The sequence below is a fragment of the Labrus bergylta genome, chromosome 3 (assembly GCF_963930695.1).
Source record: "Labrus bergylta chromosome 3, fLabBer1.1, whole genome shotgun sequence".
Lineage (NCBI taxonomy): Eukaryota > Metazoa > Chordata > Actinopteri > Labriformes > Labridae > Labrus > Labrus bergylta.
Window position 1 is genome coordinate 34215449 of NC_089197.1, and position 27123 is coordinate 34242571.

General features: G+C 40.3%; 1 protein-coding gene across 1 annotated transcript in view; it reads left to right on the forward strand.

The window, feature by feature from the left end:
* The first annotated feature begins 1461 nt into the window (after window positions 1-1461).
* The window catches only part of minar1 (membrane integral NOTCH2 associated receptor 1), a 43030-nt gene continuing 17368 nt past the window's right edge, over window positions 1462-27123 (forward strand). The window contains exons 1-2 of the mRNA XM_020631547.3: window positions 1462-3277; window positions 6084-7553. Of these exons, the coding sequence (XP_020487203.1) occupies window positions 2477-3277; window positions 6084-7553 (2271 nt within the window). The 5' untranslated portion in view covers window positions 1462-2476. The remainder of the gene's footprint in view (window positions 3278-6083; window positions 7554-27123) is intronic.

The following is a 27123-nucleotide window of genomic DNA, read 5'->3' on the forward strand; positions in this document are numbered from 1 at the left end:
CGTCCTCCTGAACTCACCTTACGACCCATGAGGTGTTTGAACCTCTCTGCACATCACCTCTCATCTGCACTGTCAGCTGAGGACCCTGCACACTGTGCAGAGGTGTGAATGATTTGTGTTGTCAGGGCAGACGAGTTTATGTCTCTACACTGTCCGGCGGTAGGTGAAGTGACGTCAATCTAGGTGGAAACAAAGACCGGAATAGAGCCATTAAATCACCTGGAAGTAAGACGTCTGGCCTTCACAATAAAAGTAAAAAACTAAAAAAAAAAACACAAAAAAGCATTACATAATTTTGACTCCTTTTACTGAATGTTTTTGAAATCATATCAAATTAATACATTTTTTGTGTGCTTATTATTTTAGCATGCAAACTCAAAGATTACAATGTATTAATTATCTCTATTTTCTCTTCTCAGCTACTGTTTATTTTTAATGAAAGAAAAATACTGTGTGAGTAAACAGTTGTTGTTTTCATAAGAAAAAGTTGGGGTGTCCCTTAAAACAGGTCTTTGAAGGGGAATTCTGGTATTTTAAAACCTGGGTGAATTTAATGGTTTTAGGGTCTTAATGGAGTCTAAAGGGTTTTTGGGATGCTTCATTGCCTCGCCCTGCAGCAGTGAAACAGGCTGTAAAGACATTCAATGTATTGCTTGTTGAGAATGCACTGAATCATTTCACTGACCGGCTCAGATTGTTATTCTAAGTGTCTGACAACATAACAGAAGAGATCCCTACAGAGATTGATTTTAAAACTGTTGCATCACTCACAAAAAACCCCGGACTACATTGATACAGTGATAGTGATTTTACCTCACAGAACTCATGAATTAACTTTAAGGCCATGTCTTTTAATCTTTGAAGTTATTGAAATATTATTGTGTGTTTCACATAAAAAAGATCATTTATAAGGATCTAGTCAGACGTTACCAAAAACTTCTCCTCCCAGATGCAAAATAAGAAAATATTAAATGAAACTTGGTTTGGAATATTTACAATAAATAATGTGACAGTGTGAAAACAGACCTGTGTTAAAGATTTAGAGAATGTATTGATGCTTAGTTTCTGTTCTGCAATAAGGAAACTGAATTGTGATTTTCTTTTTCAATTACTTTGTTCAACATTTGATATAAATGATATAAGTTGATATAAATACATGTATTATGATTATTAATTTTCTCTTGGAAACTCTGACATTAGACTGTATAAAGAATGGACAGTGCAATATCTCACCTCAAGTAAAGCCAAAAGTTTTAGAGCTGCTCTTAATCAGCCTTTACATTTGAAAGATATAATGACATGATATTTATCGTGGTAACAATTTTAATCATATTTCCCAGACCTATTAAGAAGATTTTGAAACTGGGACAAAGAATCATTTGACCAGTGTACACAAGTTTTATTGCTGACCATTGCTAATTTAGTTGCCTGATGTAAGTTCTCTATCTTGTTGTATATTGTTTGTACTTTGTGGGAAACTTTAGCTGACTTGACCAAGACTCCCTTTGTAAAATACATTTCTTCATCTCAATGGAAATAACCCTAATAAAAAAAGTTAAATAAAATAGAAAGAATGCCCATGTACAAAATCGAGACTCTGTTATAGTGTTATTGAACCAGAAATAAAAATCCAATAAAATAATACATAAGGGATCATACTGGAAAGGGGCTGTCTCTTGATTTAAGGAACGCCCAGCTGATGCTTTTATTCTGAAAGTGGAAACAGTAGAGAAGGTGTGTAGTGTTGGTAATTTGACTCCACATTCAGCACAACAATCTTCGGACAGCTCCTCACCGTGAGCAGCAGCACAGCTATGATCGGTGGGGGGGGGGAGTCCGGTGGGACGATGGAGAGGTGCCACACATCGGGACTACTGATCCGGCTCTGATACCTGTCACAGCTTCTCTGTTTTTTTACCAGCTCTAACCTGTGCGCGTCCACGTTAAGATGTACATTATGCGTGTTATTTTTGCATCCTTCGGTTAATTGGGGAGCGGGGGAGGGGGGCGCAAAGTTGGTATGTGTGAAGCTCAGCGTTGATGCTGTTCGCTCCGGGTCCTGGATCAGATGAATCCTTCGAGTGAGTCTTCTTTTTGTTCGCGCTCTAAAGGATGAGCAGAGGCTTGCGGAGCTGCACCGATTGCACCGGATAAATCTGCGCTCTGTGCACCAGAGCTCACAATGAGTGTCGGTATGCAGATTGAACCTGAATCAGCCTGAGATCTGCGTGCGCGCGTCCTTCCCTGAGAGAGGCTGCAGCTACTGAGCTGTGTGCATGCGCCTGGACTCCAGGTCTGTCATCGATTAATCAGACTTACAAAAAAATCCGAATCAGACAGACAGATAGTCAGACAAACAGAAGCAGTCTTAATGTTTGTGACTTCTGACAGTGACTGAGCATTTAAAGGAATGATTCAGGTGACACACTCTCTCTACCTGTCTCTGTAGGCCTGTACAACACACACACACACAGCCATGGACCCCCTCCCAGACTACTCTCTGTTCCTGGTCCGGATCCTGGAAGAGCTGGACACCAAGCACAGCACCATGTCCTACCAGGACCTGTGCAAGTCGCTGTGTGCCCGCTTTGACCTGGTGCACCTGACAAAGCTCCGCAGCCTGCTCTTCTATACAGCATGCCTGGACCCCGCCTTCCCCGCCACACTCTTCAGGGACAAGATGCGTTGCTCCATGGATGACCCGCAGTCCAAGAAGCTGATGGTGGCGGCGGACATTGTCACTATGTTCAACCTGATCCAGATGAACGGGGGTCTGGCCAAAGACAAGATCCCAGCTGTGCACCGAGCCAAGATCCACAAGAACCAGTCTCTAGAGCTGTGCCGGCCTGAGCAGGACGCCTTTAAGTTTCAGGACTGTGACAGGGGGGCCAGTTATGATCACACAGACCCCCGAGAGGGGCACCATCGACACCACCACCCCCACTGCCCCCAGCAGCGCCCCGGGACCCAGAGTGCCTCTCCTTGCTCAAAACCGTCCAGCAGCCACCAGCAGTTTGTACGCTCCTCGAACCCAAACTTCCTGCTGGGTGTCAGCAGGGCTGCCTCATTGGACAAGCTGCAGCACCTGCCCCAGTACTCCAGCGGTAGCCCCCCCTCGCCCCCCTGTGAGATGCAGAGCACCTACTTCCCCATGGATGTAGACAGCGAGTCCAACATGGACCAGGAGTCCCTGCCGCCATTCTCCCTCCACCCCTGTGTGCAGAAGAGAAATGTTTTTAAAGAGGGCTTCCACAACCAGCTGGCCTTCTCCCCACAGGTCATTCTTTACATTATTCCTGTGTGTGTGTGTGTGTGTGTGTGTGTGTGTGTGTGTGTGTGTGTGTGTGTGTGTGTGTGTGTGTGTGTGCGCGTGCGTGCGTGCGTGTGCGTGCGTGTGCGTGCGAGTGTGTGCGTGTTCATGTTAGCGTTTCCAAGTTGTGTTTGGGTTTCAGGATGTGTTCGGATTTGTTTCTTTGCTTGTGTTTATGTGTCTGTAAACCCTCAGCTGAAAATCTATGATGTCCATGGAGAACATTTCCAGGTAATAATTACTAACAGCATTTTAGAGCCATTTTTTTTAACTCTGAACATGAAAGTTTGATACCGGCTCAAGTAAGAAAAGCAGGAAATATTCAGTAAAAATATATTTGCAAGCAAGTAATCAGAATGATGACTTTAATATCCTGCGACAGCTTCTATAGTCATGCATGTAATGAAGCTGCTTCATACTCTCCTCTGCTCATGTTCTCCTCCACTCTTAAGTCGCTACAGTGAATACGTCCAATTACACCTAGCATTGATATGAAGAGTAGTTATCATCAAAGCGGTGGACTAGTGGTACATCACTATCCTGGTGTAAACATCACACGTTGATTACTGCGGTGTCCTTTTAATGTTGTTTCCTTCCTCCTGAGACCCCTTCCCCTCCTGTCCTCCTGTAAAAGAAAAGTGTGTTCAATTTTCCAATTTAGTCAGATTATACATGGAAACAAATTCTATTTTTAGACATTTTCAGGAGTGCATATGTGATAAAGGTTTATCTGAAGTAAACAAAGAAGAAGCCACATTTACACAGTACTTCTCTGATATGTTATGGTGAATGCTGAATTGACTTGAGCTTGTATCGCGCATTTCTACACCTACCCATTCACACCCATTTTAACACTGATGGCAGAGGCTGCTCTGTAAAGTGTCCGTCAGTTTTAACTAATATCATTCATACTAGGGCTGGGCGATATGGACCAAAACTCATATCTCGATATTGTTTAGCTGAATGGCGATACTCGATATATATCAATATGTATTTTATTAACAGTGAAAACACATAAAATAAACTACCTGTTTGTGAATTTAAAAAGTAATATTTTAAAATAGAAATGTTCCTTAAATACAGTAAAAGAGAGAGAGAGGAGGAGCAGGGTGAAGAGGGACAGACAGTCAGTCATCATCAGAGAAAAAGGTGAACTGGCACCTCTGTAACGTTATTTTAATGCAACGTAAACTATATCCATATTAACCATGTTGTTTTACCCTATATCTTGTTTGAAAATATATCGATATATCTTAAAAACTTGATATATTGCCCAGCCCTAATTCATACCCATTCACATGCCGCCAACAAGCAGCAGGAGCAACTTGCCCAAGGACAGATCGGAAAGGAGTTAGGATTCGAACCCCTGACCTTTTGGTTGAGAGATTACTGACTCTACCACTGAGCCACAACCACCGATATGTTGTTAAGTGAAGTACACAGAAACACGAGTCCAGTACTACTACTCTACCAGAGAAAATATACTCCATTTTACTTTACACTGCTGAAGAAAAAAGGGAACTATTTCATTTCCCCTCTCATGTCGTTCATCACCTATAAAAAGGTAGCGGCAGCTGGTGCACCGCGGAAACAATTTATGTATGGTTGATTTCAGGTTTCATCATCCCCCTGACCTGCATTTTATGTATAAATGATGCAGACACTCTCACAGTGTCGGATAAATATAGAGCTCTTACTCGCTTAAGGTCTGTTTGTTATGTACAGAACACAGGAGATGGTGGACACATCCCAGAGTGCCATGTGAGAAAAAATGAGTTTTGATCATCTAATCTCCTGCAGTGTGATGAGCAAGAACAGGTTAAATAAATAAATAATATATATATATATATATATATATATATATATATATATATATATATATATATAATTTTCCTTGCAGGGCTTCTCTGTGCTGTTCTAGTTTTCTGAAACTAATTATTTATGTTGAGTGTTATCTAAAAATTACTCCCCCCCCCCCCTTTGTATTACAATTTTGACAATTTTATGATTTTTAATAATCTTAAACTGTTTTTTAAATGTGTAAATAATCATGTGTCACCACTGTTATCTGAATTAGCCATTAGGCGTCAGAGCTCTCGTAGGGCAGTCAAACGAGTCTCTATCAGCGGTGTACAAGACATCTTTTGGCCAGTCTGCTTTCTCTGCAAAGGGGACAAAACTTTGGAGCTCTCTGCCCACTGGCATAAAACTAGAGAGCAACAGGAATGCTTTTAACAGAGGACTCAAACAATGGCTAAAATCAAAACAACAGTGCTCACATGAATAGCTTCTGACTGGTTAATTGTTTGATCATGCTGCCTTTGCTCTACGGTTTATGTCTATTTATTTATTGTCTCCTTATTGTTTTCTCTGTTTTATCACTTTTCTCCCTATCTGAATTGTTTTCCTTTCTAAAGCCTCATGTGGACCGGTGTTGAGAACTAGCATGCTTGCTAAAACACTTAAACAATGCATCTGGTTCGTCCAATGTATCTGTGATGTCCATGCCAAAAAAAGTCTATTATTATCATTATTATTATTATTATTATTATTATTATTATTATTATTATTATTATTAATAATACAACTTGACTGATTGTCCTTAAAATATTCAGACTTATTTACAGAATTATTTTGCTCTGTTCAGTATCAATTAGCATTTTGGTTTTATATTTTTTATTCTCCATTTGTTACTAGAAAAAGTCCACCTTCAGTGTGTTGTCTCTGTTTTGTACATGTATTTTAAAGCCAGCTCTATGTGTTTGTGTTGCAGCTCATCAAAGCTGAGTGCAAGCAGAGCGGTGAGGCAGCGTCTGCCTACCACCGGAAGGAGCTGCACAAGCCCGCCACCTTCTTCAACCACAGCTTCGAACTGCCCTATAGTAACCCCTACTTTGAGCCCACGCTGAACTCCCCTCTTCAGGACAGGCAGCGGGTGAAGCACGAGAGCCTGGACGACCTGCAGGCCTCCACGTACTTTGGCCCGACGACGGTCTCCGAGAGCGTCAGCAACAGGAAGCACGGTCACAAAGCAGCGGGGAGGCAGCCATCGTGGCCGGTGAAAAGTCTCAGTCTGAACGCGGAGGAGGGGCCGCCGGACTTTGAGAGGTCGTTCATCATGAACGGAAAACCTCTCAAAGAAAACCTCCATCACAATATCAGCATCATCAGCACCGACGAGAAGCTTTTCCAGAGCCCGAAGGACAAGGTGGTCGCGTCTCCGTCTGGATTTGCCAAGAAAACTAACGGATTAAAAACCAAGGATGTTGCTCTGATGTCCAGCGGGCCCGCGGGTTTGGACAAAAGAGAAGTAGCTAAAAGGTTTCGAGACAAAAATGTGAAGAGTCACTCCTTCCAGGGAGGGGACAGCTCGTCTAGCGTGGGGACTCAAACGGAGCTGGCCGAGCAGAAGAAGGTGAAGGATTACAGGCCGGAGAGACAGGCCTTCAAACACTCCGACGAGGACTCGGAGCTCGTCAGTGATGACATCAGCGATATCTTTCGTTTTCTGGACGATATGAGCGTTTGTGACTCTCTGGGCGTCATCCAGCCCTCGTGCTACAACAGCAACGGATCTCTCTCTCAGGTCACGCTCAAGTCTGAGGGTGACAGCTCCCCCGAACGCAACACGGTCAAACTAGCCAAGTCCAAGCTGGACCGCCTCTTCAACTCGCTGGAAAACACGGATGACGAGCTCAAATCGAGCGTTTGCAAGCTCGTGATGAGGATCGGCGAGATTGAGAAGAAGCTGGAGTCTCTGTCGGGTGTCCGCGGCGAGATCTCCCAGGTGCTCTCCAAACTCAACAGGCTGGACGAGAAGATCCAGGAGCCGGAGGCCAATGGGAGGCATGCCGATTCGGCCTCTGCGTCTGGATCCGCTGCCGACCAGAACAAGCTGCAGCCTCTACCGCATCCAAACGCCAACCTGTCCCCGCACGTTTTCCAGTGCCACACCACGGGACATGATGGCAAAATGGACAGCGGCCCCCCGGGGGAGCGGTGCTGCTCTGACGGGAGTAACAACGACAGCCTGAGGACAAAAGCTCTGAAGAAGAGCATGTTCACCAGGAGGTCGTCCCGCTCGCTCAACGAGGAGAGCGGCGCCACCGAGTCGAAGATCGCCAGCATTACCAACTCTCCTCGGGATTGGAGGACAGTATCATACTCCTGCCATCCTGAAGACGAGGGCAACGACATGGACAGAGACAGAGACGGCAAGGACAGACACAGGAAGGCCAAAGAGGTACGGACACAGATTTCTTTCACTTTCAATTAAAAAAAATATATTTATAAATTATTATTACGTTATAATAATAATAATAATAATATTATATACAAATATTATGTTGCAGAAACAGGCTTGCCAGTATTTTCTTGTTGACAATTTTACAGGGAAGACAAAAAATATTCTTCTATTAAAACATAATTGTAGCTTGAACCAGGATTAAAAATGTTGTACCTGTACGGGGAATCATGGGAGTTCTCAAAGCGTCTCAGACCACCTCCGTATCATGTGACCTGACTGCTCTGATCTGCGTTCACGATGACCCAGGATGAATGTTAATGCAAGGTGTAAAAACAGAGTCTCAGTCAACGACCCTTAAGGTGCTTCATAAAGCAAAGAGATTTTATGTGACACAATAACTTACAAAAATATGCAAAATCATCGCAAACCCATGATGACCTGGATATTCACGCTGCGTGAATCATTCGCTTATTCTTTGTGAGTTGAACTTTTAATATTTTAAAACTTTTAGAACTGTGTTTGTTTATTCTGAATTCATGAATCTGCATCATTCTACAATTCTACAATTCACTTAGCAGACGCTTTTATCCAAAGCAACGTACATCAGAGAGTAAGTACAACACAAGCAAGGATCTAGAAAATAAAAGGGAACAATGTCAGTAAGAGCAAACGATCAGCTTTGAGTCTGATTGGACACACTGTTGCTGACAGGAAGTGACCAGAGGCAAAGCACAACATTGACGGCAGTTCTTGAGAGCTCTAATCAGTATAGAAACCATCTTATAAGTCATCGTTATCAAACAAAAACCATCATCATTACCATCATCATCATCATCAATAATATGGAGACCATCATCATTAAGTTAGTAGGTATTCATGAAAGAGCTGGGTCTTTAGCTTTTCTTAAAGGTGCAGAGGGACTCTGCAGATCCAATGGAGTTTGGAAGTTCATTCCACCACCGGGGGGCGACAGAGGAGAAGAGTCTAGTCAGAGACTTTGGACCCTGCTGTGAAGGTTGGATCAGATGCCTTTCATTGGCAGAGTGTAATGGGTGGGAGGGAGTGTAGACCTAGATCAGAGAGTTAAAGTAAGGAGGAGACGTTTTTGTGTCTGTTTTGTAAGAGAGCAGCAGAGTTTTAAATTTGATGCAAGCAGTAACTGGGAGCCAATGTAAGGAGATGAACAGCGGAGTAACATGTGTCCTTTTAGGAAGGTTGAAGACCAGTCGTGCTGCTGCATTTTGTATCATTTGCAGGGGTTTGATAGTGCATGTAGGAAGATCTGCCAGTAGAGAGTTGCAATAATCGATGCATCGACGCATCATAGCGTAAATATTCTATCCATCCTTTGATATTCAAGCAATGAAACTGCTGAAAAGACGTTTTAAAAATTGGGCCACCATTGAAGAGATGTTCAAATCTGGTACAAAAGTGAACATTTTCTCAATGACTAATTGAATCAGTGGTTAAATGTCTATGTTTAGACAAGACTTTACAGGATTGATCTCACATTCACACACAGCCATTTTTCAAGATGTAGAGTCATGCATCGCATTCACCAGCGAAAGAAATGGTAAATGGACTTATACTTATATAGCTCTTTTCTAATCTTCCGACTACTCAACTGTACTGTTACACCCACCCATTCGGGACGGGACTTGTACTGGCGACCCTTCGGTTCCCAATCCAAGTCCCTACAGACTGAGCTACTGCCACCCCAAATCAATCAGTCAGTTAAAACAGTTAAATGTATTTTTGTCGGGGTTCTCAACGCTGTAGTAAGCTGTATCCTTGCTAACAGCTCAACCTCAAACTGGAAGCAGCAGGAAAGTTCATCAAGACAAAGTTCCTAGAGGAGGAGGGAGATTTACCCAGGTGATGATATGAACACAGAAATTACATTTGGTTTGTCATATACCTTAAATTCAACACTACTGATCCGTTGTGTGCTTAGTTTTTTTCACACAGCTTTTATCTGCTTTTGGAAACAAATTATAAATTTATTTGTGAATGCAGTCTTTAGATTGTTTAAGTTTAGGGTATGTGATGTGTGTGAGAAATCACCTGTCTTCATTAACTGAACCAATGTTTAAGATAGATAATAGGAGTGAGGGATATGGATAAACTCCTCCATAGGTTCATATATGTAAAGTGATGTCACAATAACAATGCAGTACCCTGTAACAAAACATGTGAAAGATTTGGAAAGTTAGTTGAGTACGACAGGAAAGTGTGTGTTACAGACAAATTTATGTATTTTATCACAACAATTTAATTACCATATAAAATCATTATAACCATGTACAGTAAGGCTCCCGTCGTTAACACGTTAACGGTGATCCGATGAATGTCAGAAATAAATAATCCCATGCTATGATGGTTCTTGAAGTGCACATCAAACATTATGTCATGCTGTGAAGATGTTCTATTTGGAGTCTGGCAGTTTCAGTGAATGACCTTGATATCAGTGACTCTTATTTTCTAACTGAGTTTTCAAAGAAGGATCTCTGGGAGAGCTGAAAGTAAACTCGATTAATTAGGTTGTTTATTGAAATAAATCTTAAAGGTAGAACGCGTGACTTTTTTGATCCAGAAGATGTCGCCCTTGCATGATGAAACCAAAACAGACTGCTGTTTGGCGATACCTCCTCCACACTGAAGCCTCCACTCTCCTCCAGCGAATCACCCCTTACCTCTCTTCACTCGCGTTCACTCAAAGGAATTATGAATTACAACGCACCATAATTAAGCACCTTAAATTGTCCTTGCTGTGGCCTGCATTAAAGATAAAGATAAAGATAAACTTTATTGATCCCCATGGGGACAACATTGTTGAGTTAGCAGGCTAATGTTAGCACGCTTTAGTTAGCTAAAGCAAGTTCTTCATATTGTACATAAATTGACACAGAAGTGACATCCAAATAAGCAGTGAGTATGTTCTTTTCTCTAATTCTTGACTAAAATAGCTTTCTACACAATGTCAATGTAAACATGATGTAAACACAGATCTGACAACAACACAGCTCTCCGGACTCACGCTTCTCACTCATTGTAGACAGTCGTGACTCAGAGATATGAGGGTATATCTGATTTCTGCTATATTTATGTGTAAAATGTCACACATTCTTCCTTTAATATCTGATTAATATATTTCAGTAAAACATTTCACAATAAGGATTTTTTAGTTTTCCAGTCTTTCTCTGGGATTTTTTTTATTTTTTTCATCAGACAATGATTCATTTGACTCTAGACATAACCAACAGATCAATTTATAATCAATGAAAACGTGACTTTTTTTCATTTTTATTTATTTTTAATTTTGAACATGTTTTCAAAATAAAATAAAAATATACATTAAACAAATCAAACAGCAATCAAAGCATACTTTATGTAGTGGCTCGATTATTTTTCCTTAACCAGTCCATGTTCGAAAAGGGTGTAGGATGAAGTTAAATAACTTATCCAGTCCTACCCCTTTTATCTTTTTAACTTAATAAATTAATCCAAGACTAATCTTTAAAAAATTAAGTTGAATAATACAGATAACGAAGTAAAAAAAGCAACAAATATAATGTATTATTGTCTTTTAAGTCATGTAGGCTCAGAAACTCTTTGGATAAATCATCTTTGATAATAAAGGTCTTTGATCTCATCCAGTGCCGCAGCTGTGTGGACAGAGCAGCAGATTCCAGCCTTAAATCTGGGCTCAAACGTAAAAAAAAAGAGCAGTGTTGATGTGGCCATGTGGCTCTTTGTCCCACATGACTCTTCTCACGGCCAGGAGAAATGTTCACAGCAGCGAATCAGAGAGGAATTAATCCTGACAAATTATAGAGACTAAAGTCTGCCAAGAGGACAGGATGTCTCTGGGTGCTTAAAAAGCAGCTGTTTGGTTTCAAAAATGTTAATAACTATCAGCATCAAGGGTTCATGATATACATATTATTTTAGCTGGATGAAAATAAACAGCCAGTAGAGGTATCTGCTAGCTTCATGTTGTATTCAGAATTCAATCAATCAATCTTTATTTGTATTGTGCCAATTCATAACAAATGACGATTTACATTAAAGGCTTAATATGTGATTTTTCACACTTAAATATAATATAAATCAAGTACATCCTCTGAAAATAACTCTGTGAGTCATGACTGTCTACAATGGGTGTAACACCCGAGTCCCACTGTCTGTGATGTTTTCAGAGTTCTATCTTCAGTTTGTTTACATCGCCTGGACGGCCGGCTGACTCCTCCCCTCACGTATAAAAGTTGTTTAACTGAGGGACTAGAGAAAAGAAGAATAACATACTGTACTCACTGCTTAACTGTGTTTCTAGATCACGCTCATTTCAGGTAAATTTACATGCAGTGTGAAGATACAAGCATAATAAAGATCGCTAGCATTAGCATGCTAACACAACAATGCAGCGTGAGTTGTTTTGGTTTCATGCTGCTGCACAAGGGCGACATCTACTGGATCAAAAAAAATCACATATAAAGCCTTTAAGAGCATGCCTAAACCGTACTCTTGGTTATCTTATTTAAAGGTTTGTGAAGCGTCTTGCAACCTGAAGGTTGGGGGTTCTATTCCCAGCTCCTGCAGCCACATTTCGATGTGTCCATGGGCAAGACACATTATCTTATACTGACACATTACAGAGCAGCATCTGCCATCAGTGTGTGAATGTGTAAGGGTGACATGCGGTGTAAAAGTGCTTTAAGTAGTCAGAAGACTAGAAAAGAGCTATACATGGTCAAGTCCATTTAACATGTGCATCTACATGAAGGCCAGCACTGTATGTTTCTAATGAGGAGGCTGAAACGTTTTTTAACACCAGACAGGACATCTTAACAGCAGTATAGCACTCATTCATTGAATCAGTCCTCACATTTAACATTGTGTCCTGGTACAACATTCTCGCTGAAAAATGCAAGAAACAACTCACGGGGATCACAATACATGCAGCTAACACCACCGGCAACACCACTAATCCAACTCTCAGAATGTTACAGCCGTGCAGCAAAAAGGAAAGCAGTCTGCATCACAGAGGACCCTGCACATCCCCTCCACCACTCCATTCAGCTACTCCTCTCAGGCACACCTTTCACCGTATACCCTTGGCTAAAAAGAGAATTTACTTGAACGCGTGTATTTCCACTGCAGGAAGCATTTTAAATGACAGTTGAGCAGAAGGTGGGAATGTTAGTTGGGAGTTGTGGTGAAAGGCAGGAGCTGTCAGTGAGGCACAAGACTTGAGATCCCAGATGAGTAATGATCCATGAAAGTGAACTGATTAATCAGGCGAAGACTGGTGTGAAGAGCCTTGTGTATATATATATATATATATATACTGCAGGAGCTTGATGAGTGGATGGGTCCCAGGTGTGCAGCAGGATTGGCAGCATGAGTGTGATTATGTGCCACGCCCAGACACATTTGAGGGGTTATTAGAAGATTTGCCAGGGCCTTGTGATCACTAACTTCATTTGAAATGCACATCCCTATTATGTGGTTGTCTCAGCTAAGTCTGTGGGCCAGTATTGATTGTATAACCCGCTCCTCCTCTGAGGCTAATGTTAGTTTCATAATGATCCTTAGTCCCTGAATTCAAGCAGCAGAAGTTACACAACAGTGTGTAAATACTGGAGTCCCATTTATAGTGTAATAAATGTGTAATTACATGTCACTGTTTATAACAAGGAGCATTAAAAAGCAGTTGGGGCATCAATTAAGAGTATAGCCACAAGACCAGACACCAATCCACCATTGGTATTAGATATGAAATTGAGTTCAAAAACTGTGCAGTTGAAATAACTTCTGCAGCACTCAGAAATTTTTGTGACTTTTTGTTTCTACATTCAGATTTATTTTGGATCATTGTGTAGAAAAAGTAAGTGAGTTTAGTAGTTTTTCAAAAGTTTTGGTGCGCGGGTGCATGTTTGTGTAGAACTTTTTTGGTGTCAAATGAAAGTAACAATGTATGTTTACATTATCTGGTTATCACACAATAACCAGTACAAAGTAAGTAAAGCAGCTGAACTCATCAGATTTGAGATGGATGGATGGATGTATGAATGGATGGATGGGTGGATGAATAGATGAATGAATGGCTGAATTGATGAATGGTTGGATGGATGAATGGTTGGATGGATGGATGGATGAATAGATGAATGAATGGCTGAATTGATGAATGGTTGGATGGATGAATGAATGAATAGATGGATGAATGGCTGAATGGATGAATGGTTGGATGGATGGATGGATGGATGAATAGATGGATGGATGAATGGTTGGATGGATGGATGGATGGATGAATAGATGGATGGATGAATGGATGGATGGATGAATAGATGGATGGATGAATGGTTGGATGGATGGATGGATGGATGAATAGATGGATGGATGAATGGTTGGATGGATGGATGGATGGATGAATAGATGGCAATTTTTTCTTACCACTGTAACTTTTGCTGCTTTGCTAAAGTGCTCATGATGGATAGGCCGGGTCTTTGTAATATAGCAATGAGTAAGGTCTTTTACCTGCTTTTTCTAACATAACAATGAGTAAGGTCTTTTACCTGCTTTTTCTAACATAACAATGAGTAAGGTCTTTTACCTGCTTTTTGTAACATAACAACGAGTAAGGTATTTTACCTGCTTTTTGTAACATAACAATGAGTAAGGTCTTTTACCTGCTTTTTGTAACATAACAATGAGTAAGGTCTTTTACCTGCTTTTTGTAACATAACAATGAGTAAGGTCTTTTACCTGCTTTTTGTAACATAACAATGAATAAGGTCTTTTACCTGCTTTTTGTAATGTTAACAGACAATGAGTAAGGTATTTTACCTGCTTTTTGTAACATAACAATGAGTAAGGTCTTTTACCTGCTTTTTGTAACATAACAATGAATAAGGTCTTTTACCTGCTTTTTGTAATGTTAACAGACAATGAGTAAGGTATTTTACCTGCTTTTTGTAACATAACAATGAATAAGGTCTTTTACCTGCTCTTTTGTAATGTTAACAGACAATGAGTAAGGTATTTTACCTGCTTTTTGTAAAGTGTCTTGAGGTAACACTTGTTATGAGTTGACGCTATACAAATAAAATTGAATTGAATTGAATGGATGGATAAATGGATGAATCGTTGGATGGATGAATCGTTGGATTGATGGATATATGGTTGGATGGATGGATGAATGGATGAATGGATGAATGGATGAATGGTTGGATGGATAGATGGATGGTTGGATGGATGGATAGATGGAGGGATGGATAAATGGATGACTGGATGGATGGATAGATGGATAAATGGTTGGGTGGATGATGGATAGATGGATGGTTGATGGATAAATGGATGATGGATGAATGGATGGATAGATGGATGGATGGTTGACTGGATGGATGGATAAATGGTTGGATGGATGGATGGATGGATGGATGGATGGATGGATGGATGAATGGTTGGATGGATGATGGATAGATGGATGATTGATGGATAAATGGATGAATGGATGGATAGATGGATGGATGGTTGACTGGATGATGGATAGATGGATGGATGGATGAATGGTTGGATGGATAGATGATGAATAGATGGGTGGATGGATGAATGGATGGATGGGTGGATGGATGGATGGATGGATGGATGGATGGATGGTTGAGTGGATGGATGGATGAATGGTTGGATGGATGGATAGATAGATGAATGGATGGATAGCTAGATGGATGAATGGTTGAATGGATGGATGGATGAATGGTTGGATGGATGGATGAATGGATGGATGAAAGGATGGATGGCAATCAGATGGACAGATGGCTGCATTAATGGATGGATATCCTAAATATCTTAACTCTAAATCACTGCTAATAAGGCCTAAAAATCAGGATATCCCATCAGAATGTAATGTTGTTATATCTTACTTTTTTGGATCAGTCTTTTCTTTTACAGAAATGTTTTTGATACAACCTGTCCAAGAGAATTTACAGTAATTATGATAAAAAGTGAAACTCTAAATGTAAGGTAATAGAATTACTGACACTGCCCAAAGTGCTTAAGAACATGTATGAATTGAAAGTAAAAGAAAAATAATGGTGGACACAGACATTAAACACTTACATGTCTAACACACACTGATGTGGTTATCCAAACATATCCTCCTCACAGTGTGTCTGCTGTTAGACATGCTGTGCTGCTGACAAATATGTGTACAGACTTCAAAATAAGTAAAACGGGTGTAACAGACACTTCAGTTCAAAATCAACCCACATGAGCTCAATCCCTTCACAGTATGATTATGTATGAGGTTAAACCAAAGAAACATCTGGCTCAATACCTCCAAACACTAGCGGATATCACTCACGTAGAGATCCATTATTTACCTGTGCTTTAGTTGAATAATAGATCAGAGTTTGTTAAGGTCAGCTGTGTTTGAGGCTCTGGACCATGGCTGGCACTGATCACTGTTGAGGGAACATTATTGTTTAGAATGTGTCTTTCTCCAGTTTGTTCAGGATCATCCTATTAGCTCATATAATTCTTTAATATTCAGTATTATGCTTGTGGGCTATTGTTTTAAAATATATATATATTTATTTGATTTTATCACAAGTTATAGTTATGAGCGTGCAGTAGCCGTACTGCCTCACATGGCTGAAGTGAGAACCACATAAGTAAGGTCTGAGACAAGTCCTAACAGTTTGAGACAGGCAGACTGTATATCAGAAGTGACTGTAGCTACCTTACCCTCACCTGTTGGATGCTTCTTGGCTGTCACAATCAAGCAACAATTTCCGATGTTGACATGAAGCCTGTGCGGAACAGCAAAAAAAACCTGCAGTTCCTGAAGTGTCCACTTAAAGCTGGTTCCAAAAGTCAAGGAATCCCCATAGAGCTCCAATGTTCATTTTCACAGCAGTAATAAACATGGTTAGCTGCTAGCTGTGGTACTGTATCCCCTCCCCCCAAATCCCCCCATTGTTTGGTCTATGTTACTCTTAATGGGACTATACTTTAGACAATGATGACTTGAGCCCGGAAACTCATTAGGAAAATGTTTACTGAGGGAATAAATCAACTGAGAAGGAGGACCCTTATATCACAGACTTCTAGGGAACTGGTTCACTAGGAATGGATTGCGGCCCCTAATTGCTCCAAAAAGTGTGCATTATTTGCTTCCCCATCTTCTCCGTCTCAAAGTTTAATTCCCAAAGCAGAGAGCGCTAATAATATTCAGGCACAAACTCATCCAGAAAGTTGTCCTGCTCCGAGCAGTTTGCTCTTGTTTTCTGTTTGAATGTGGAGAGAAGCTGTCTGCACCTTTACTCTGCACGGAGCTGCACTCTCATGCTGAAGGAGGTCAGTTCTGTCCACATGAAGATGATGAGCCAGGAGGTGAGGGGAAACTTTTTCAAGTTTATTATTAGGCCAGACTTGAACAATGAGATACAAGTTTCACAGTTTAAAAACAAAGCTTCCTCTCTAAATGTAGTAAACAAGGACTCACATCCTTTATTTATCCAAGAGAAAATCTCATAGAGATAAAAACTATTTTCCAACACTGTCCTGGCGATATGTGGATAAAGGTTAAACCTGCTGATGGTGATTAATAAAAGTAATGCCAAAGTCATATATACAGACTGTATTTACTTAATTTGTATTTTTAATTCATACAGAAGAGGATTTTTTTTTCCTGATTCCTGAAAAGTTTGCATGTAAAATCTCTTATAAATGCTACAGCGCAGTTACCACCAACTCTCAGCCGACACTAAAATTTTCATTAAGGCTGCAAGGGAAGCCTTCACACTTAACACAAAAGGCATGGGGTGTATCAACAAAACTACCCAGCAACCCAAATTATTTACTGAGAGTCTATAGCAACAGACACAAATACACAGAGAGTTACTAGTTTGTGTTCTTGAACAAACAGACATCAAGAGACAACACAGGGGGAACCTCTCACTACCTCTGAAGGTGAGATCATGTGGCAGTGGATTAGTGTTGTACGTCGCTTTGGATAAAAGCGTCTGCTAAATGAATTGTAATAATGAGTCAGCACAGAGAACTGAAGTCCAAGAGTATAAATTCCCCACATCTGGTTTTCATCAAGGCCAATCAGCCACAAACACACCTGACTGTGGTTTAATTAATTGTTCAGGGCATTAGTTAGTTTAGAAGGGTGTTTTGGCTCTATTGCCTGCAATTTTTATGATTATCCTTCCTGGATTACTTTAAGACACACCCTGTGTCCTACTTTCCCCTTTCATGTCAATAACTGTGCATGGCTGTTAGCACCAATGTTTGTGAATCAGACACTTTTTTTGTGATGAGGCTGATTTGCACAGAGAGAGAGGCCATACTGACTGCATACTTGGTCATTTAAATAAGCGCAAACAGCACCGGTGCACAGAGACGCTAACTGCAGCGCAATAAGGGGAACATTTAACCCTTTCCATGTGTGTTGTGAATTAGATGGTGTCTTTTTGACTCGTTTGCTCTAAAGATGGACGTAAGCACAAAAGTTGTACAATCCTTTTGCTAACCAGGCCCTTTTCTTTGCAGCCCTCGGAGTCACCCCCTGCTGGACATAAGAAATTTCAGGTTTAAGGCTCTTCTGAATTGGGTTTACTGTTTAAACTATGACGCTGTGTCAAATTCCTACTGTTGAAGCTAAGATTTATTAAAGAAATAGTTTTTTTCTGTATCTGTTTTAAGGCCTAAATTATAAAGTTTTTCTGAAATAATGATTATGGCTCTTAAAAAAGAATAGAGATCAGAGCATAGAATCCAATATCTGAGAAATGACTGAGTCTTAACCCTGTGAGCCTCTACAGATAATGGCTAGAGGCTGTTGTTCGTATAATCAGGATTGAAATATCTTAAATCTTAATTTAAATAACAGTTGGAAATTAGTCTGATGGAGCTCAGATGAGTTTATTTACACATGGAATCCAGTTAAACTGTGATGAGATTGATGCATAGAAGTCTTTTTTTCTTTGAGCCTCCTCATGGAAAAGCATCTCTTTGTCTGCGACACTCTGCCTCTCCAGTCTCTATCCCCATACTGTAAAATAATATTTAAATACACACCGTACCACCCACATGAAAGCTGAGGACGCACCTGTCATGTTTACCTGCTAACTCGTCTAATATGTTTACATGTTCAGAAGTAAATCCGATTATTTTCCTCTGGAGGAAATTGATAACTACATTTACATCCTGGAAGGAAGCAGAAGATTGTGACTGCAGCTCAGGATGAAAATCTGTTAATCCATTTACACGCTGCAGTGTGCAATTACTCAGTGTACACACCGGTGGTCAGTAATGAGATTAGAATCCCACTGTGATATGTGAGTATAAAGCCAGTTATTTATGCAACATTACAATCATTCTGGTGACTGGACATTGTTGTCTTCTTGTAACGTTTAATGAATAACTCTTTATAATGACCCTTTTTGTCATCAAAAGGCAAAGCAGGTTTATTTCTATAGCACATTTCAACAACAAGGCAATTCAAAGTGCTTCACACAACATCAAAAGCATCATGACAGAGGAAAGAAAAGAAACATTAAAATAGAACATTTAAAAATCACTGACACATGATCTCACTACACAACATTCATATATAGTTCATTGTCCACGTGCTGTAATCTAATTTTTTAATGATCAACAAAAAGATGACGAGATAACAGAATAGTTTGTTGTCGGGGATATCAAGCATGAAGTCTTTTTGGCTTTATTCATTTGTTATTGAACTTGATTGTAGAGGGTTTTTTGATGCCAGATCTGTCTCCTTTTTGTCAAGAGTGTACTGAATGTCTGTAGCCCGGGATGCTCTCTCTGGTGGCCTGAAGCCGCGCCCCCTGAGCTTCTAATTTTCAAAATAAAGCTCCGGAAATCATGCAATTGAATTGTCAAATGTGATATATTAGAAACATACTAGGTGCTTATGCATATACATTCAAGACTAAATATAAAATAAGCAATTGTGCCATTCTTGTGTGCTGTATATGCACTCGCACATGCTCTTGTCTTCTTTTGCCGCAGTTAAGGTTAAGGTTACTTTATGTACCCTTAGGTAGATTTGGTTTGCAGCATGAGTCAGCCTCTTTTTACACATAAAACGACAGCACAGGACAAAACATGATGAAGTGACAACAGTGCTCAGAAGTCTACTAAAGAGAGAAGCCCTCAGTAAAAAACAAAGATACAGTAACCCATCATAAGAATAAGACAAATAAAAACAAGATACAATTGAGACTATACAACTAAAGTAAAAGCGAGATAGATTTTACCAGCGATCAATAAAATATGGTGAGTAAAAGCAAAGTAGAAATGAGCCATCAGTAAAAACAAGATAAATGAAAGACAAGATAAAAAGTGCAGAGATCAATAAATATAGTAAAAATACTCCAAGAGAGTGTTGCTTCTGCATTATATCTTGTTCATCACACTAATGGCTGCTGGGGCAAAGCTGTTGTGGTACCTTTTTGTTTTGCAGGGTGGTACTTTATACCGACGTCCTGACAGGAGAAGCTGCAATTCATTATTTAAGCCAGTGACGAGGCTTAGGATCTTTGCTTTGGAAGGGAACAGCTAATAAAGAATCAATCATTTTGATCATTCAGTTATAAATACATATTTTTAAATAATGTGTTCCATAATCATTATTGTCATTTTGTGGTGGAAACATTTTGAAATATAAAGTAAATGAAAACAAAAAATAAATATATTTCTGTTTCAAACGTTAATGATTTAGTACATTTTGTCTACTTTCTAAATGCATTACAAACTCAGATGAAAAGTAAAGTTCAGTTATTTAATATCATTGTCTGATTGTTATTTCTGTGAGGAAAAAAAATAGATTTTTAATGGTGGGAAGAAACCGGAGCTCCCGGAGTAAACCCACACAACACCCTTCATACATTGACCTTTAAATGTTCAAACATGAAATGTCTCATTTAGAGACATTTCTAGAACAAGCACATTGCATTTTGTGAAGATGATCCGCCTTGGAAAGAGAGAAAGGGCGATTTCTGCAGGAAGCAAGCAAACTTTAAGAAACGGATTACTTCGACATTAAACTACGACTGTTTCAAGTTTTATGGCAGCTCGTGAAATCGTAAGGAGTGGGAAGGAGGACGTGAAATAAACAATAAAATGGGCTATCAGAAGATCGAAACTTAGACCTCCAAAACAAAACCGAGAGCCCGTTCTGATTGAAGACAAAGTTGAACGCACAGATCTGGAAGCTGCTGCCTTTAACCCCGTAAGTGTTAAATATAACCCCTTATGTGACATTAACTATAAGCAAACTGTCAGATTGAATAAATCCCTGCTCCTCTCCGCTCACATTCACCGCTCCCTCTCTCTCAGTCGCTCGACCACTCACGCTGCACGTCGCTCTGCCCGACCCTGATAACAGCAGGTGAGATGACAGAGTGCTGAGAAGGTGTTCTAACTATTGAGAGTTATTGCATGTAATGTTGTAAAATATATAAATGTATGTTCATTTAGATCTATTAGTAATGTGAATGGGCGTAGACAGGATACATAAACTTAAATTGAAAGGCTCAAATATATTTTTCGGCTCCAGACGTTTTTTTTTTCTTCTTCATATCTCATGTCCTTGCAGTGTGACTATTGCGCACACGTACATCGCGATGACGATGCTGAAACGATATATCCTGCAGCCCTACAGTAATTGTATCAGGTGACAGAATCTGATTTTGTCAGATTACATAAACTATTTTTTCTTATAAACCCAAATTCAAGATTGAATCCTATCCGATTGCTTTCACCCTGTGGGATTTCACATTCAGGCCCTGGATTTATTTCTGCATGTTTCAGTTCAGAGGTATGTTGAATTGGGCATGACTCTGAGGAAGAAGACTCCCAGTTTAAGTTTTTATCGTATTGTATGAGTGTTCTGTTTTTCACTGAGCATAAAGATATGAGTCACACCCGAGGTCAGACACCCTGTACAAACGCTGATTTGAATTGCATCACTGAATCAACATTTAAAAACACATAGCTAAGTGGAGGAGGGAGGAGATACTCGTTGGTCTGAATTATTTTGTACTTCATTGCTCACTGAGGATCCTTTAGAGCCGTCTGCTGTTAAATGGAATGGTAAATGGACTTGAGCTTATATAGCGCTTTTCTAGTCTTCTGACTACTCAAAGCGCTTTTACACCACATGTCACACCCACCCTTTCACACACTGATGGTAATGATGATCGCTATGTAGTATCATCCATCAGAAGTAACTAATGCCATTCATACACCACCACAGAAGCAGCAGGAGCAATTCAGGGTTAAGTGTTGGCTGTTTGTTTTTATTAAAACTTACAGTTTGTCAATGAGTGACACGAATTCAGGTGCATAGTCATAAATAATTGGTCACATTGGGTAACCTCGTTATTTTGTACCTCTACGACTTACACACTTCAACAGTGCTCCTTTAAAAGATGCAATGGAAAGAAGGAATTAATTTTTCAGTATAAGAACTGGGTTAAATCATCCAATCTGCATTCATCCAAATTTGGGTTGCTTTTGGAAGTTTGTCTGATTTAATAAGCAGAAATTTAATCTCATAGTCTACCCGTTTTTTTTAATTCTCCCCTCTGTCGGTGAATAATTAATCTTTTTATTTATAGTTTCCATCTGGAGAGACTGTGTCGTCGTTGTGTTTTCTCTTCATGTATGAGCAGGAGGGTGTCCTCATCAGTGTGAGGGAAACACACCACATTACAACCAGATTAAGATAATAAAGGATGATTCTGTATGGAAGCAGCTAGTGATCAGAATTGAACTGATAAAGCTAATTTGAAAATGAAAATGCATTAACAGAAATGCTTTTCAAGTTTCAGAATATGGGTGTATTATTTGACCTATATTTAAAATTAATATTCAGTCATCCAATTTGCATTATCATTTGAATTCTGATCACTAGTCGTTCCATAGATTCTGCAAACCCCCTAGTTACATTCAAGTGACAACGACAATAATAGAGGTTTTTCTTTATACATATCTTGATATGTGTGCTTAAGTTTCGGGGACTGTGCTTAACAAAAAGTCAACAAAAATCAACCACCCACCCTGCTCAGGGATTGGACACGACTATCCCTAATCCCTGGCAGGAAGACTGGAAGGGACTGTTATATTTAACGGTGCTAGGTAGATATGTCATTGGTTTATCCTCTGATAGTGAGTGCTGTTAACTCTTACATGAATTTTTCTTTAATCAATTTTCATTCATCTATTCAGTCTTTTCTCTCAGGGTCTGGGTTTGATGATGATGATAACTAGAGTCGGAGGAGGAGGAGAAGCGTAAAGATAACAATAGTCGGGTCTCAGATGCCACACTCGGCTTCTCTGCCAACAATGAAGCATCAACAAACCCACCAGCTGGAACTCTGAGATCAGCCTGCTATTTAGGGCACATTGAGAAGCCTCAAGAGTCTGTCCTGCTCCCCTCGCTCTCAGTCAGAATATCCCCCCCCCCCCCCCCTTTTTCCACCACGGCCACAATTAACCCCGGAAAGTCCACAACATGCAATATCTGTTCAGCTGTGCAGTTGTGTATTGCAAGCAGGCAACCAATGGAGGTGGATTTTCAATCACGTCATGTCACGTCAACTGGGTGTTGCTGGTGGCGGCACTTGCTATTATGATGACGCTTGTCTGTGCGACGAAGCCGTTTATGGCAAAATAAAACTAGCTCTCAGAGTTTTACACAAGGACGTAGCTCACTTTTTTGGTTAAAGGAAAAAAAAGGAAATTCAAAGTGAGTCTTTTACACTGGGTTTGATGGTATTTATTTAGCGAGTCCTTCCTCCATTGGGGCCCTAGGTAGTCAGTACCGTTTTCCAACACCTACTGTATGGCTATGGCGAGAACTACCTGATGCTGCTCTCAATGTTTTTAGGGGACTGTATTTGTAATCTCCAGAAAGGCATCCGAAAACATGAACAGTGTGTTAATTTACCCGCCAGGGGAAACAACTCATTGGATCACTGCTATAGTAACATTAGAAATGTCTAGTCCTTATAGTGGGGCTCAGTGGTAGAGTTGGTTGTCTCTTAACATGACGGTTGGGGGTTCGATCCCGAGCACTTGTAGTCACATGTTGAAGTGTCCTTGGGCAAAACACTGAACACCAAATGGCTCCCGCTGGTGCATTAGGGGCGTGTATGAATGTATTATTTAGCACACTTTACATAGCAGCCTCTGCCTTCTGTGTGTGAATGTGGTATGAATGGGTAAGTCTGACCTGCGGTGTAAAGTCCATTTACTCTGGTAAAGCCCAATCCTTACTTTGGGAAGTCTGACCAGCTAGCAATCCTGTTACATCCAACTCACATCACAAGGCTGAAAGCAAATCCAGTCACAGTCATAGCTGTGAAGATGTGGACTGACAGAGCTGCTTTAGAAGACACAGACATGAACATTTCCAAGGATGCCATAAATAACATCCCTGGGTACACAGGCACTGTAAGCAGCTTTATAAACTGGTGCACATCCATTTGTGTTCTCTCCCTGACTACTGATGTATTTTAGAATTAGAAGCCCTGGCTCAAAGCAGACAGAAGCATGAAGATAAGGAGCTGGAGCTGGGTGCAGAAGCTGGGTGACTCCTGGATGGAACGTTACTTCTACCTGGAAGTTAAAACAAACTTAAAGTTAAACCCTGTACACTAGCTTGACTTAAGCCCTGCTTGAGTTGCACCTGGGTGTAACTTTTATGTCTAGGATGGAGCAGGCTTAAGTTTAGAAAGTTAAGACTAGTATCGGAGGTAATACAAACAGAAAACGCAACAGTCAAAACTTAAAAAGGAAAACACTATGACAGCCCTTCTTGTTTACAGGATGATCAATGCAAAGGCATTAACACGAGAGCGAGAAAGTCATCTGTAAACATACTCAGAGATTACTCAGACAGTGAGCTGATTTTGGTTTTGTTTGAATTGAGGAGCTCTTCGCTCAACTACAGCATGGACAAAGCTGTCTCTCAGGGCCTGACTCACAAACGGGATACGCTGCCTTTGCGACCGCTAAATCTGTGAAATGACTGCTTTCCTTACACGTTTCACTTTGTTAGTACTTTAAACTTTGACTTTGGACATACATTTTCTTTGTGAGTCCTTAAAGAATTAAGATAAGAAGATTTACATGTTGCCACTTGGTTGGTGCTTTGAGGTACTTTTAGTGGAAAAACCCCCCACAGGTAGGCATATACAGTGGGTACGGAAAGTATTCAGACCCCTTTACATTTTTCACTCTGTTTCATTGCAGCCATTTGCTAAAATCAAAAAAGTTCATTTTATTTCTCATTAATGTACACTCAGCACCCCATCTTGACAGAAAAAAAACAGAAATGTAGACATTTTTGCAAATTTATTAAAAAAGAAAAACTGAAATATCACATGGTTTTAAGTATTCAGACCCTTTGCTGTGACACTCATATTTAACTCACATGCTGTCCATTTCTTCTGATCCTCCTTGAGATGGTTCTGCTCCTTCATTGGAGTCCAGTTGTGTTTAATTAAACTGATTGGACTTGATTAGGAAAGGCACACACCTGTCTATATAAGACCTTACAGCTCACAGTGCATGTCAGAGCAAATGAGAATCATGAGGTTGAAGGAACTGCCCAAGGAGCTCAGAGACTGAATTGTGGCAAGGCACAGATCTGGCCAAGGTTACAAAAGAATTTCTGCAGCACTCAAGGTTCCTAAGAGCACAGTGGCCTCCATAATCCTTAAATGGAAGAAGTTTGGGACGACCAGAACTCTTCCTAGACCTGGCCGTCCAGCCAAACTGAGCAATCGTGGGAGAAGAGCCTTGGTGAGAGAGGTAAAGAAGAACCCAAAGATCACTGTGGCTGAGCTCCAGAGATGCAGTAGGGAGATGGAAGAAAGTTCCACAAAGTCAACTATCACTGCAGCCCTCCACCAGTCAGGGCTTTATGGCAGAGTGGCCCGACGGAAGCCTCTCCTCAGTGCAAGACATATGAAAGCCTGCATAGAGTTTGCCAAAAAACACATGAAGGACTCCCAGACTATGAGACAGAAGATTCTCTGGGCTGATGAGACCAAGATTGAACTTTTTGGCTTTCATTCTAAGCAGTATGTGTGGAGAAAACCAGGCACTGCTCATCACCTGCCCAATACAATCCCAACAGTGAAACATGGTGGTGGCAGCGTCATGCTATGGGGGTGTTTTTCAGCTGCTGGTTGCAATTGAAGCAAAGATGAATGCGGCCAAGTACAGAGATATCCTGGAAGAAAACCTCTTCCAGAGTGCTCAGGACCTCAGACTGGGCCGAAGGTTCACCTTCCAACAAGACAATGACCCTAAGCACACAGCTAAAATAACAAAGGAGTGGCTTCAGAACAACTCTGTGACCATTCTTGACTGGCCCAGCCAGAGCCCTGACCTAAACCCAATTGAGCATCTCTGGAGAGACCTGAAAATGGCTGTCCACCAACGTTCATCATCCAACCTGACAGAACTGGAGAGGATCTGCAAGGAAGAATGGCAGAGGATCCCCAAATCCAGGTGTGAAAAACTTGTTGCATCATTCCCAAGAAGACTCATGGCTGTACTAGCTCAAAAGGGTGCTTCTACTCAATACTGAGCAAAGGGTCTGAATACTTATGACCATGTGATATTTCAGTTTTTCTTTTTTAATACATTTGAAAAATCTCTACATTTCTGTTTTTTTTTTCTGTCAAGATGGGGTGCTGAGTGTACATTAATGAGAAATAAAATGAACTTTTTTGATTTTAGCAAATGGCTGCAATGAAACAGAGTGAAAAATGTAAAGGGGTCTGAATACTTTCCGTACCCACTGTAGATTGATAGATAGATAGATAGATAGATAGATAGATAAATACTTTCTTCATCCCCTAGGGGAAATTCAGGAGAGTCCCATAGCTCACAAGTTAGAACAAACAGAGAAAACAAAACATCAATATTAATTTAAAACTGCATAGACATTATCGGATGATTAAAATACTAAAAGTCTTTCCACTCGCTCTCTCATCTCTGTCTGCTCGTACCATAGCGAAGATTTGATGACTTGCTCCACGACTTGTCCGTTGCAGAATAAGGAGGTCCTCTCTCGAGTACACTAACCTTGTCAGTGTACTCATTGTCAGTCGACCATACACACTAAAACGACATAAATAATAAAAAACATTATTAGAAAAACATACACTATGGAGCTACAAGGACTTGCTGCCACTGAATCGGGTACATAGCAACAACAAAAAAATGTGATAATTCAGTACTAGTAGTTAAAGTAGGCATGATTAGCAGAGATAAAATAAATGCTCTTCATGTGAACATGAATCACCCCTGCAGAAGTAAGTGGCTTAGTTTGGCCCCCACAGTGAAAAACAAGTCTGGCTCTACGACTGTTTGAAGCTATTAGTGACTGTGATCCAAGTAAATCAGGCCCTCAGTGTGTTTGCACACTTTTTAACTACTTTTCTCTCATTATGTCAAAGTTAATCATCCATTAAAAAAACAAAAAAACATTGATACACTAATTAGTAAATAA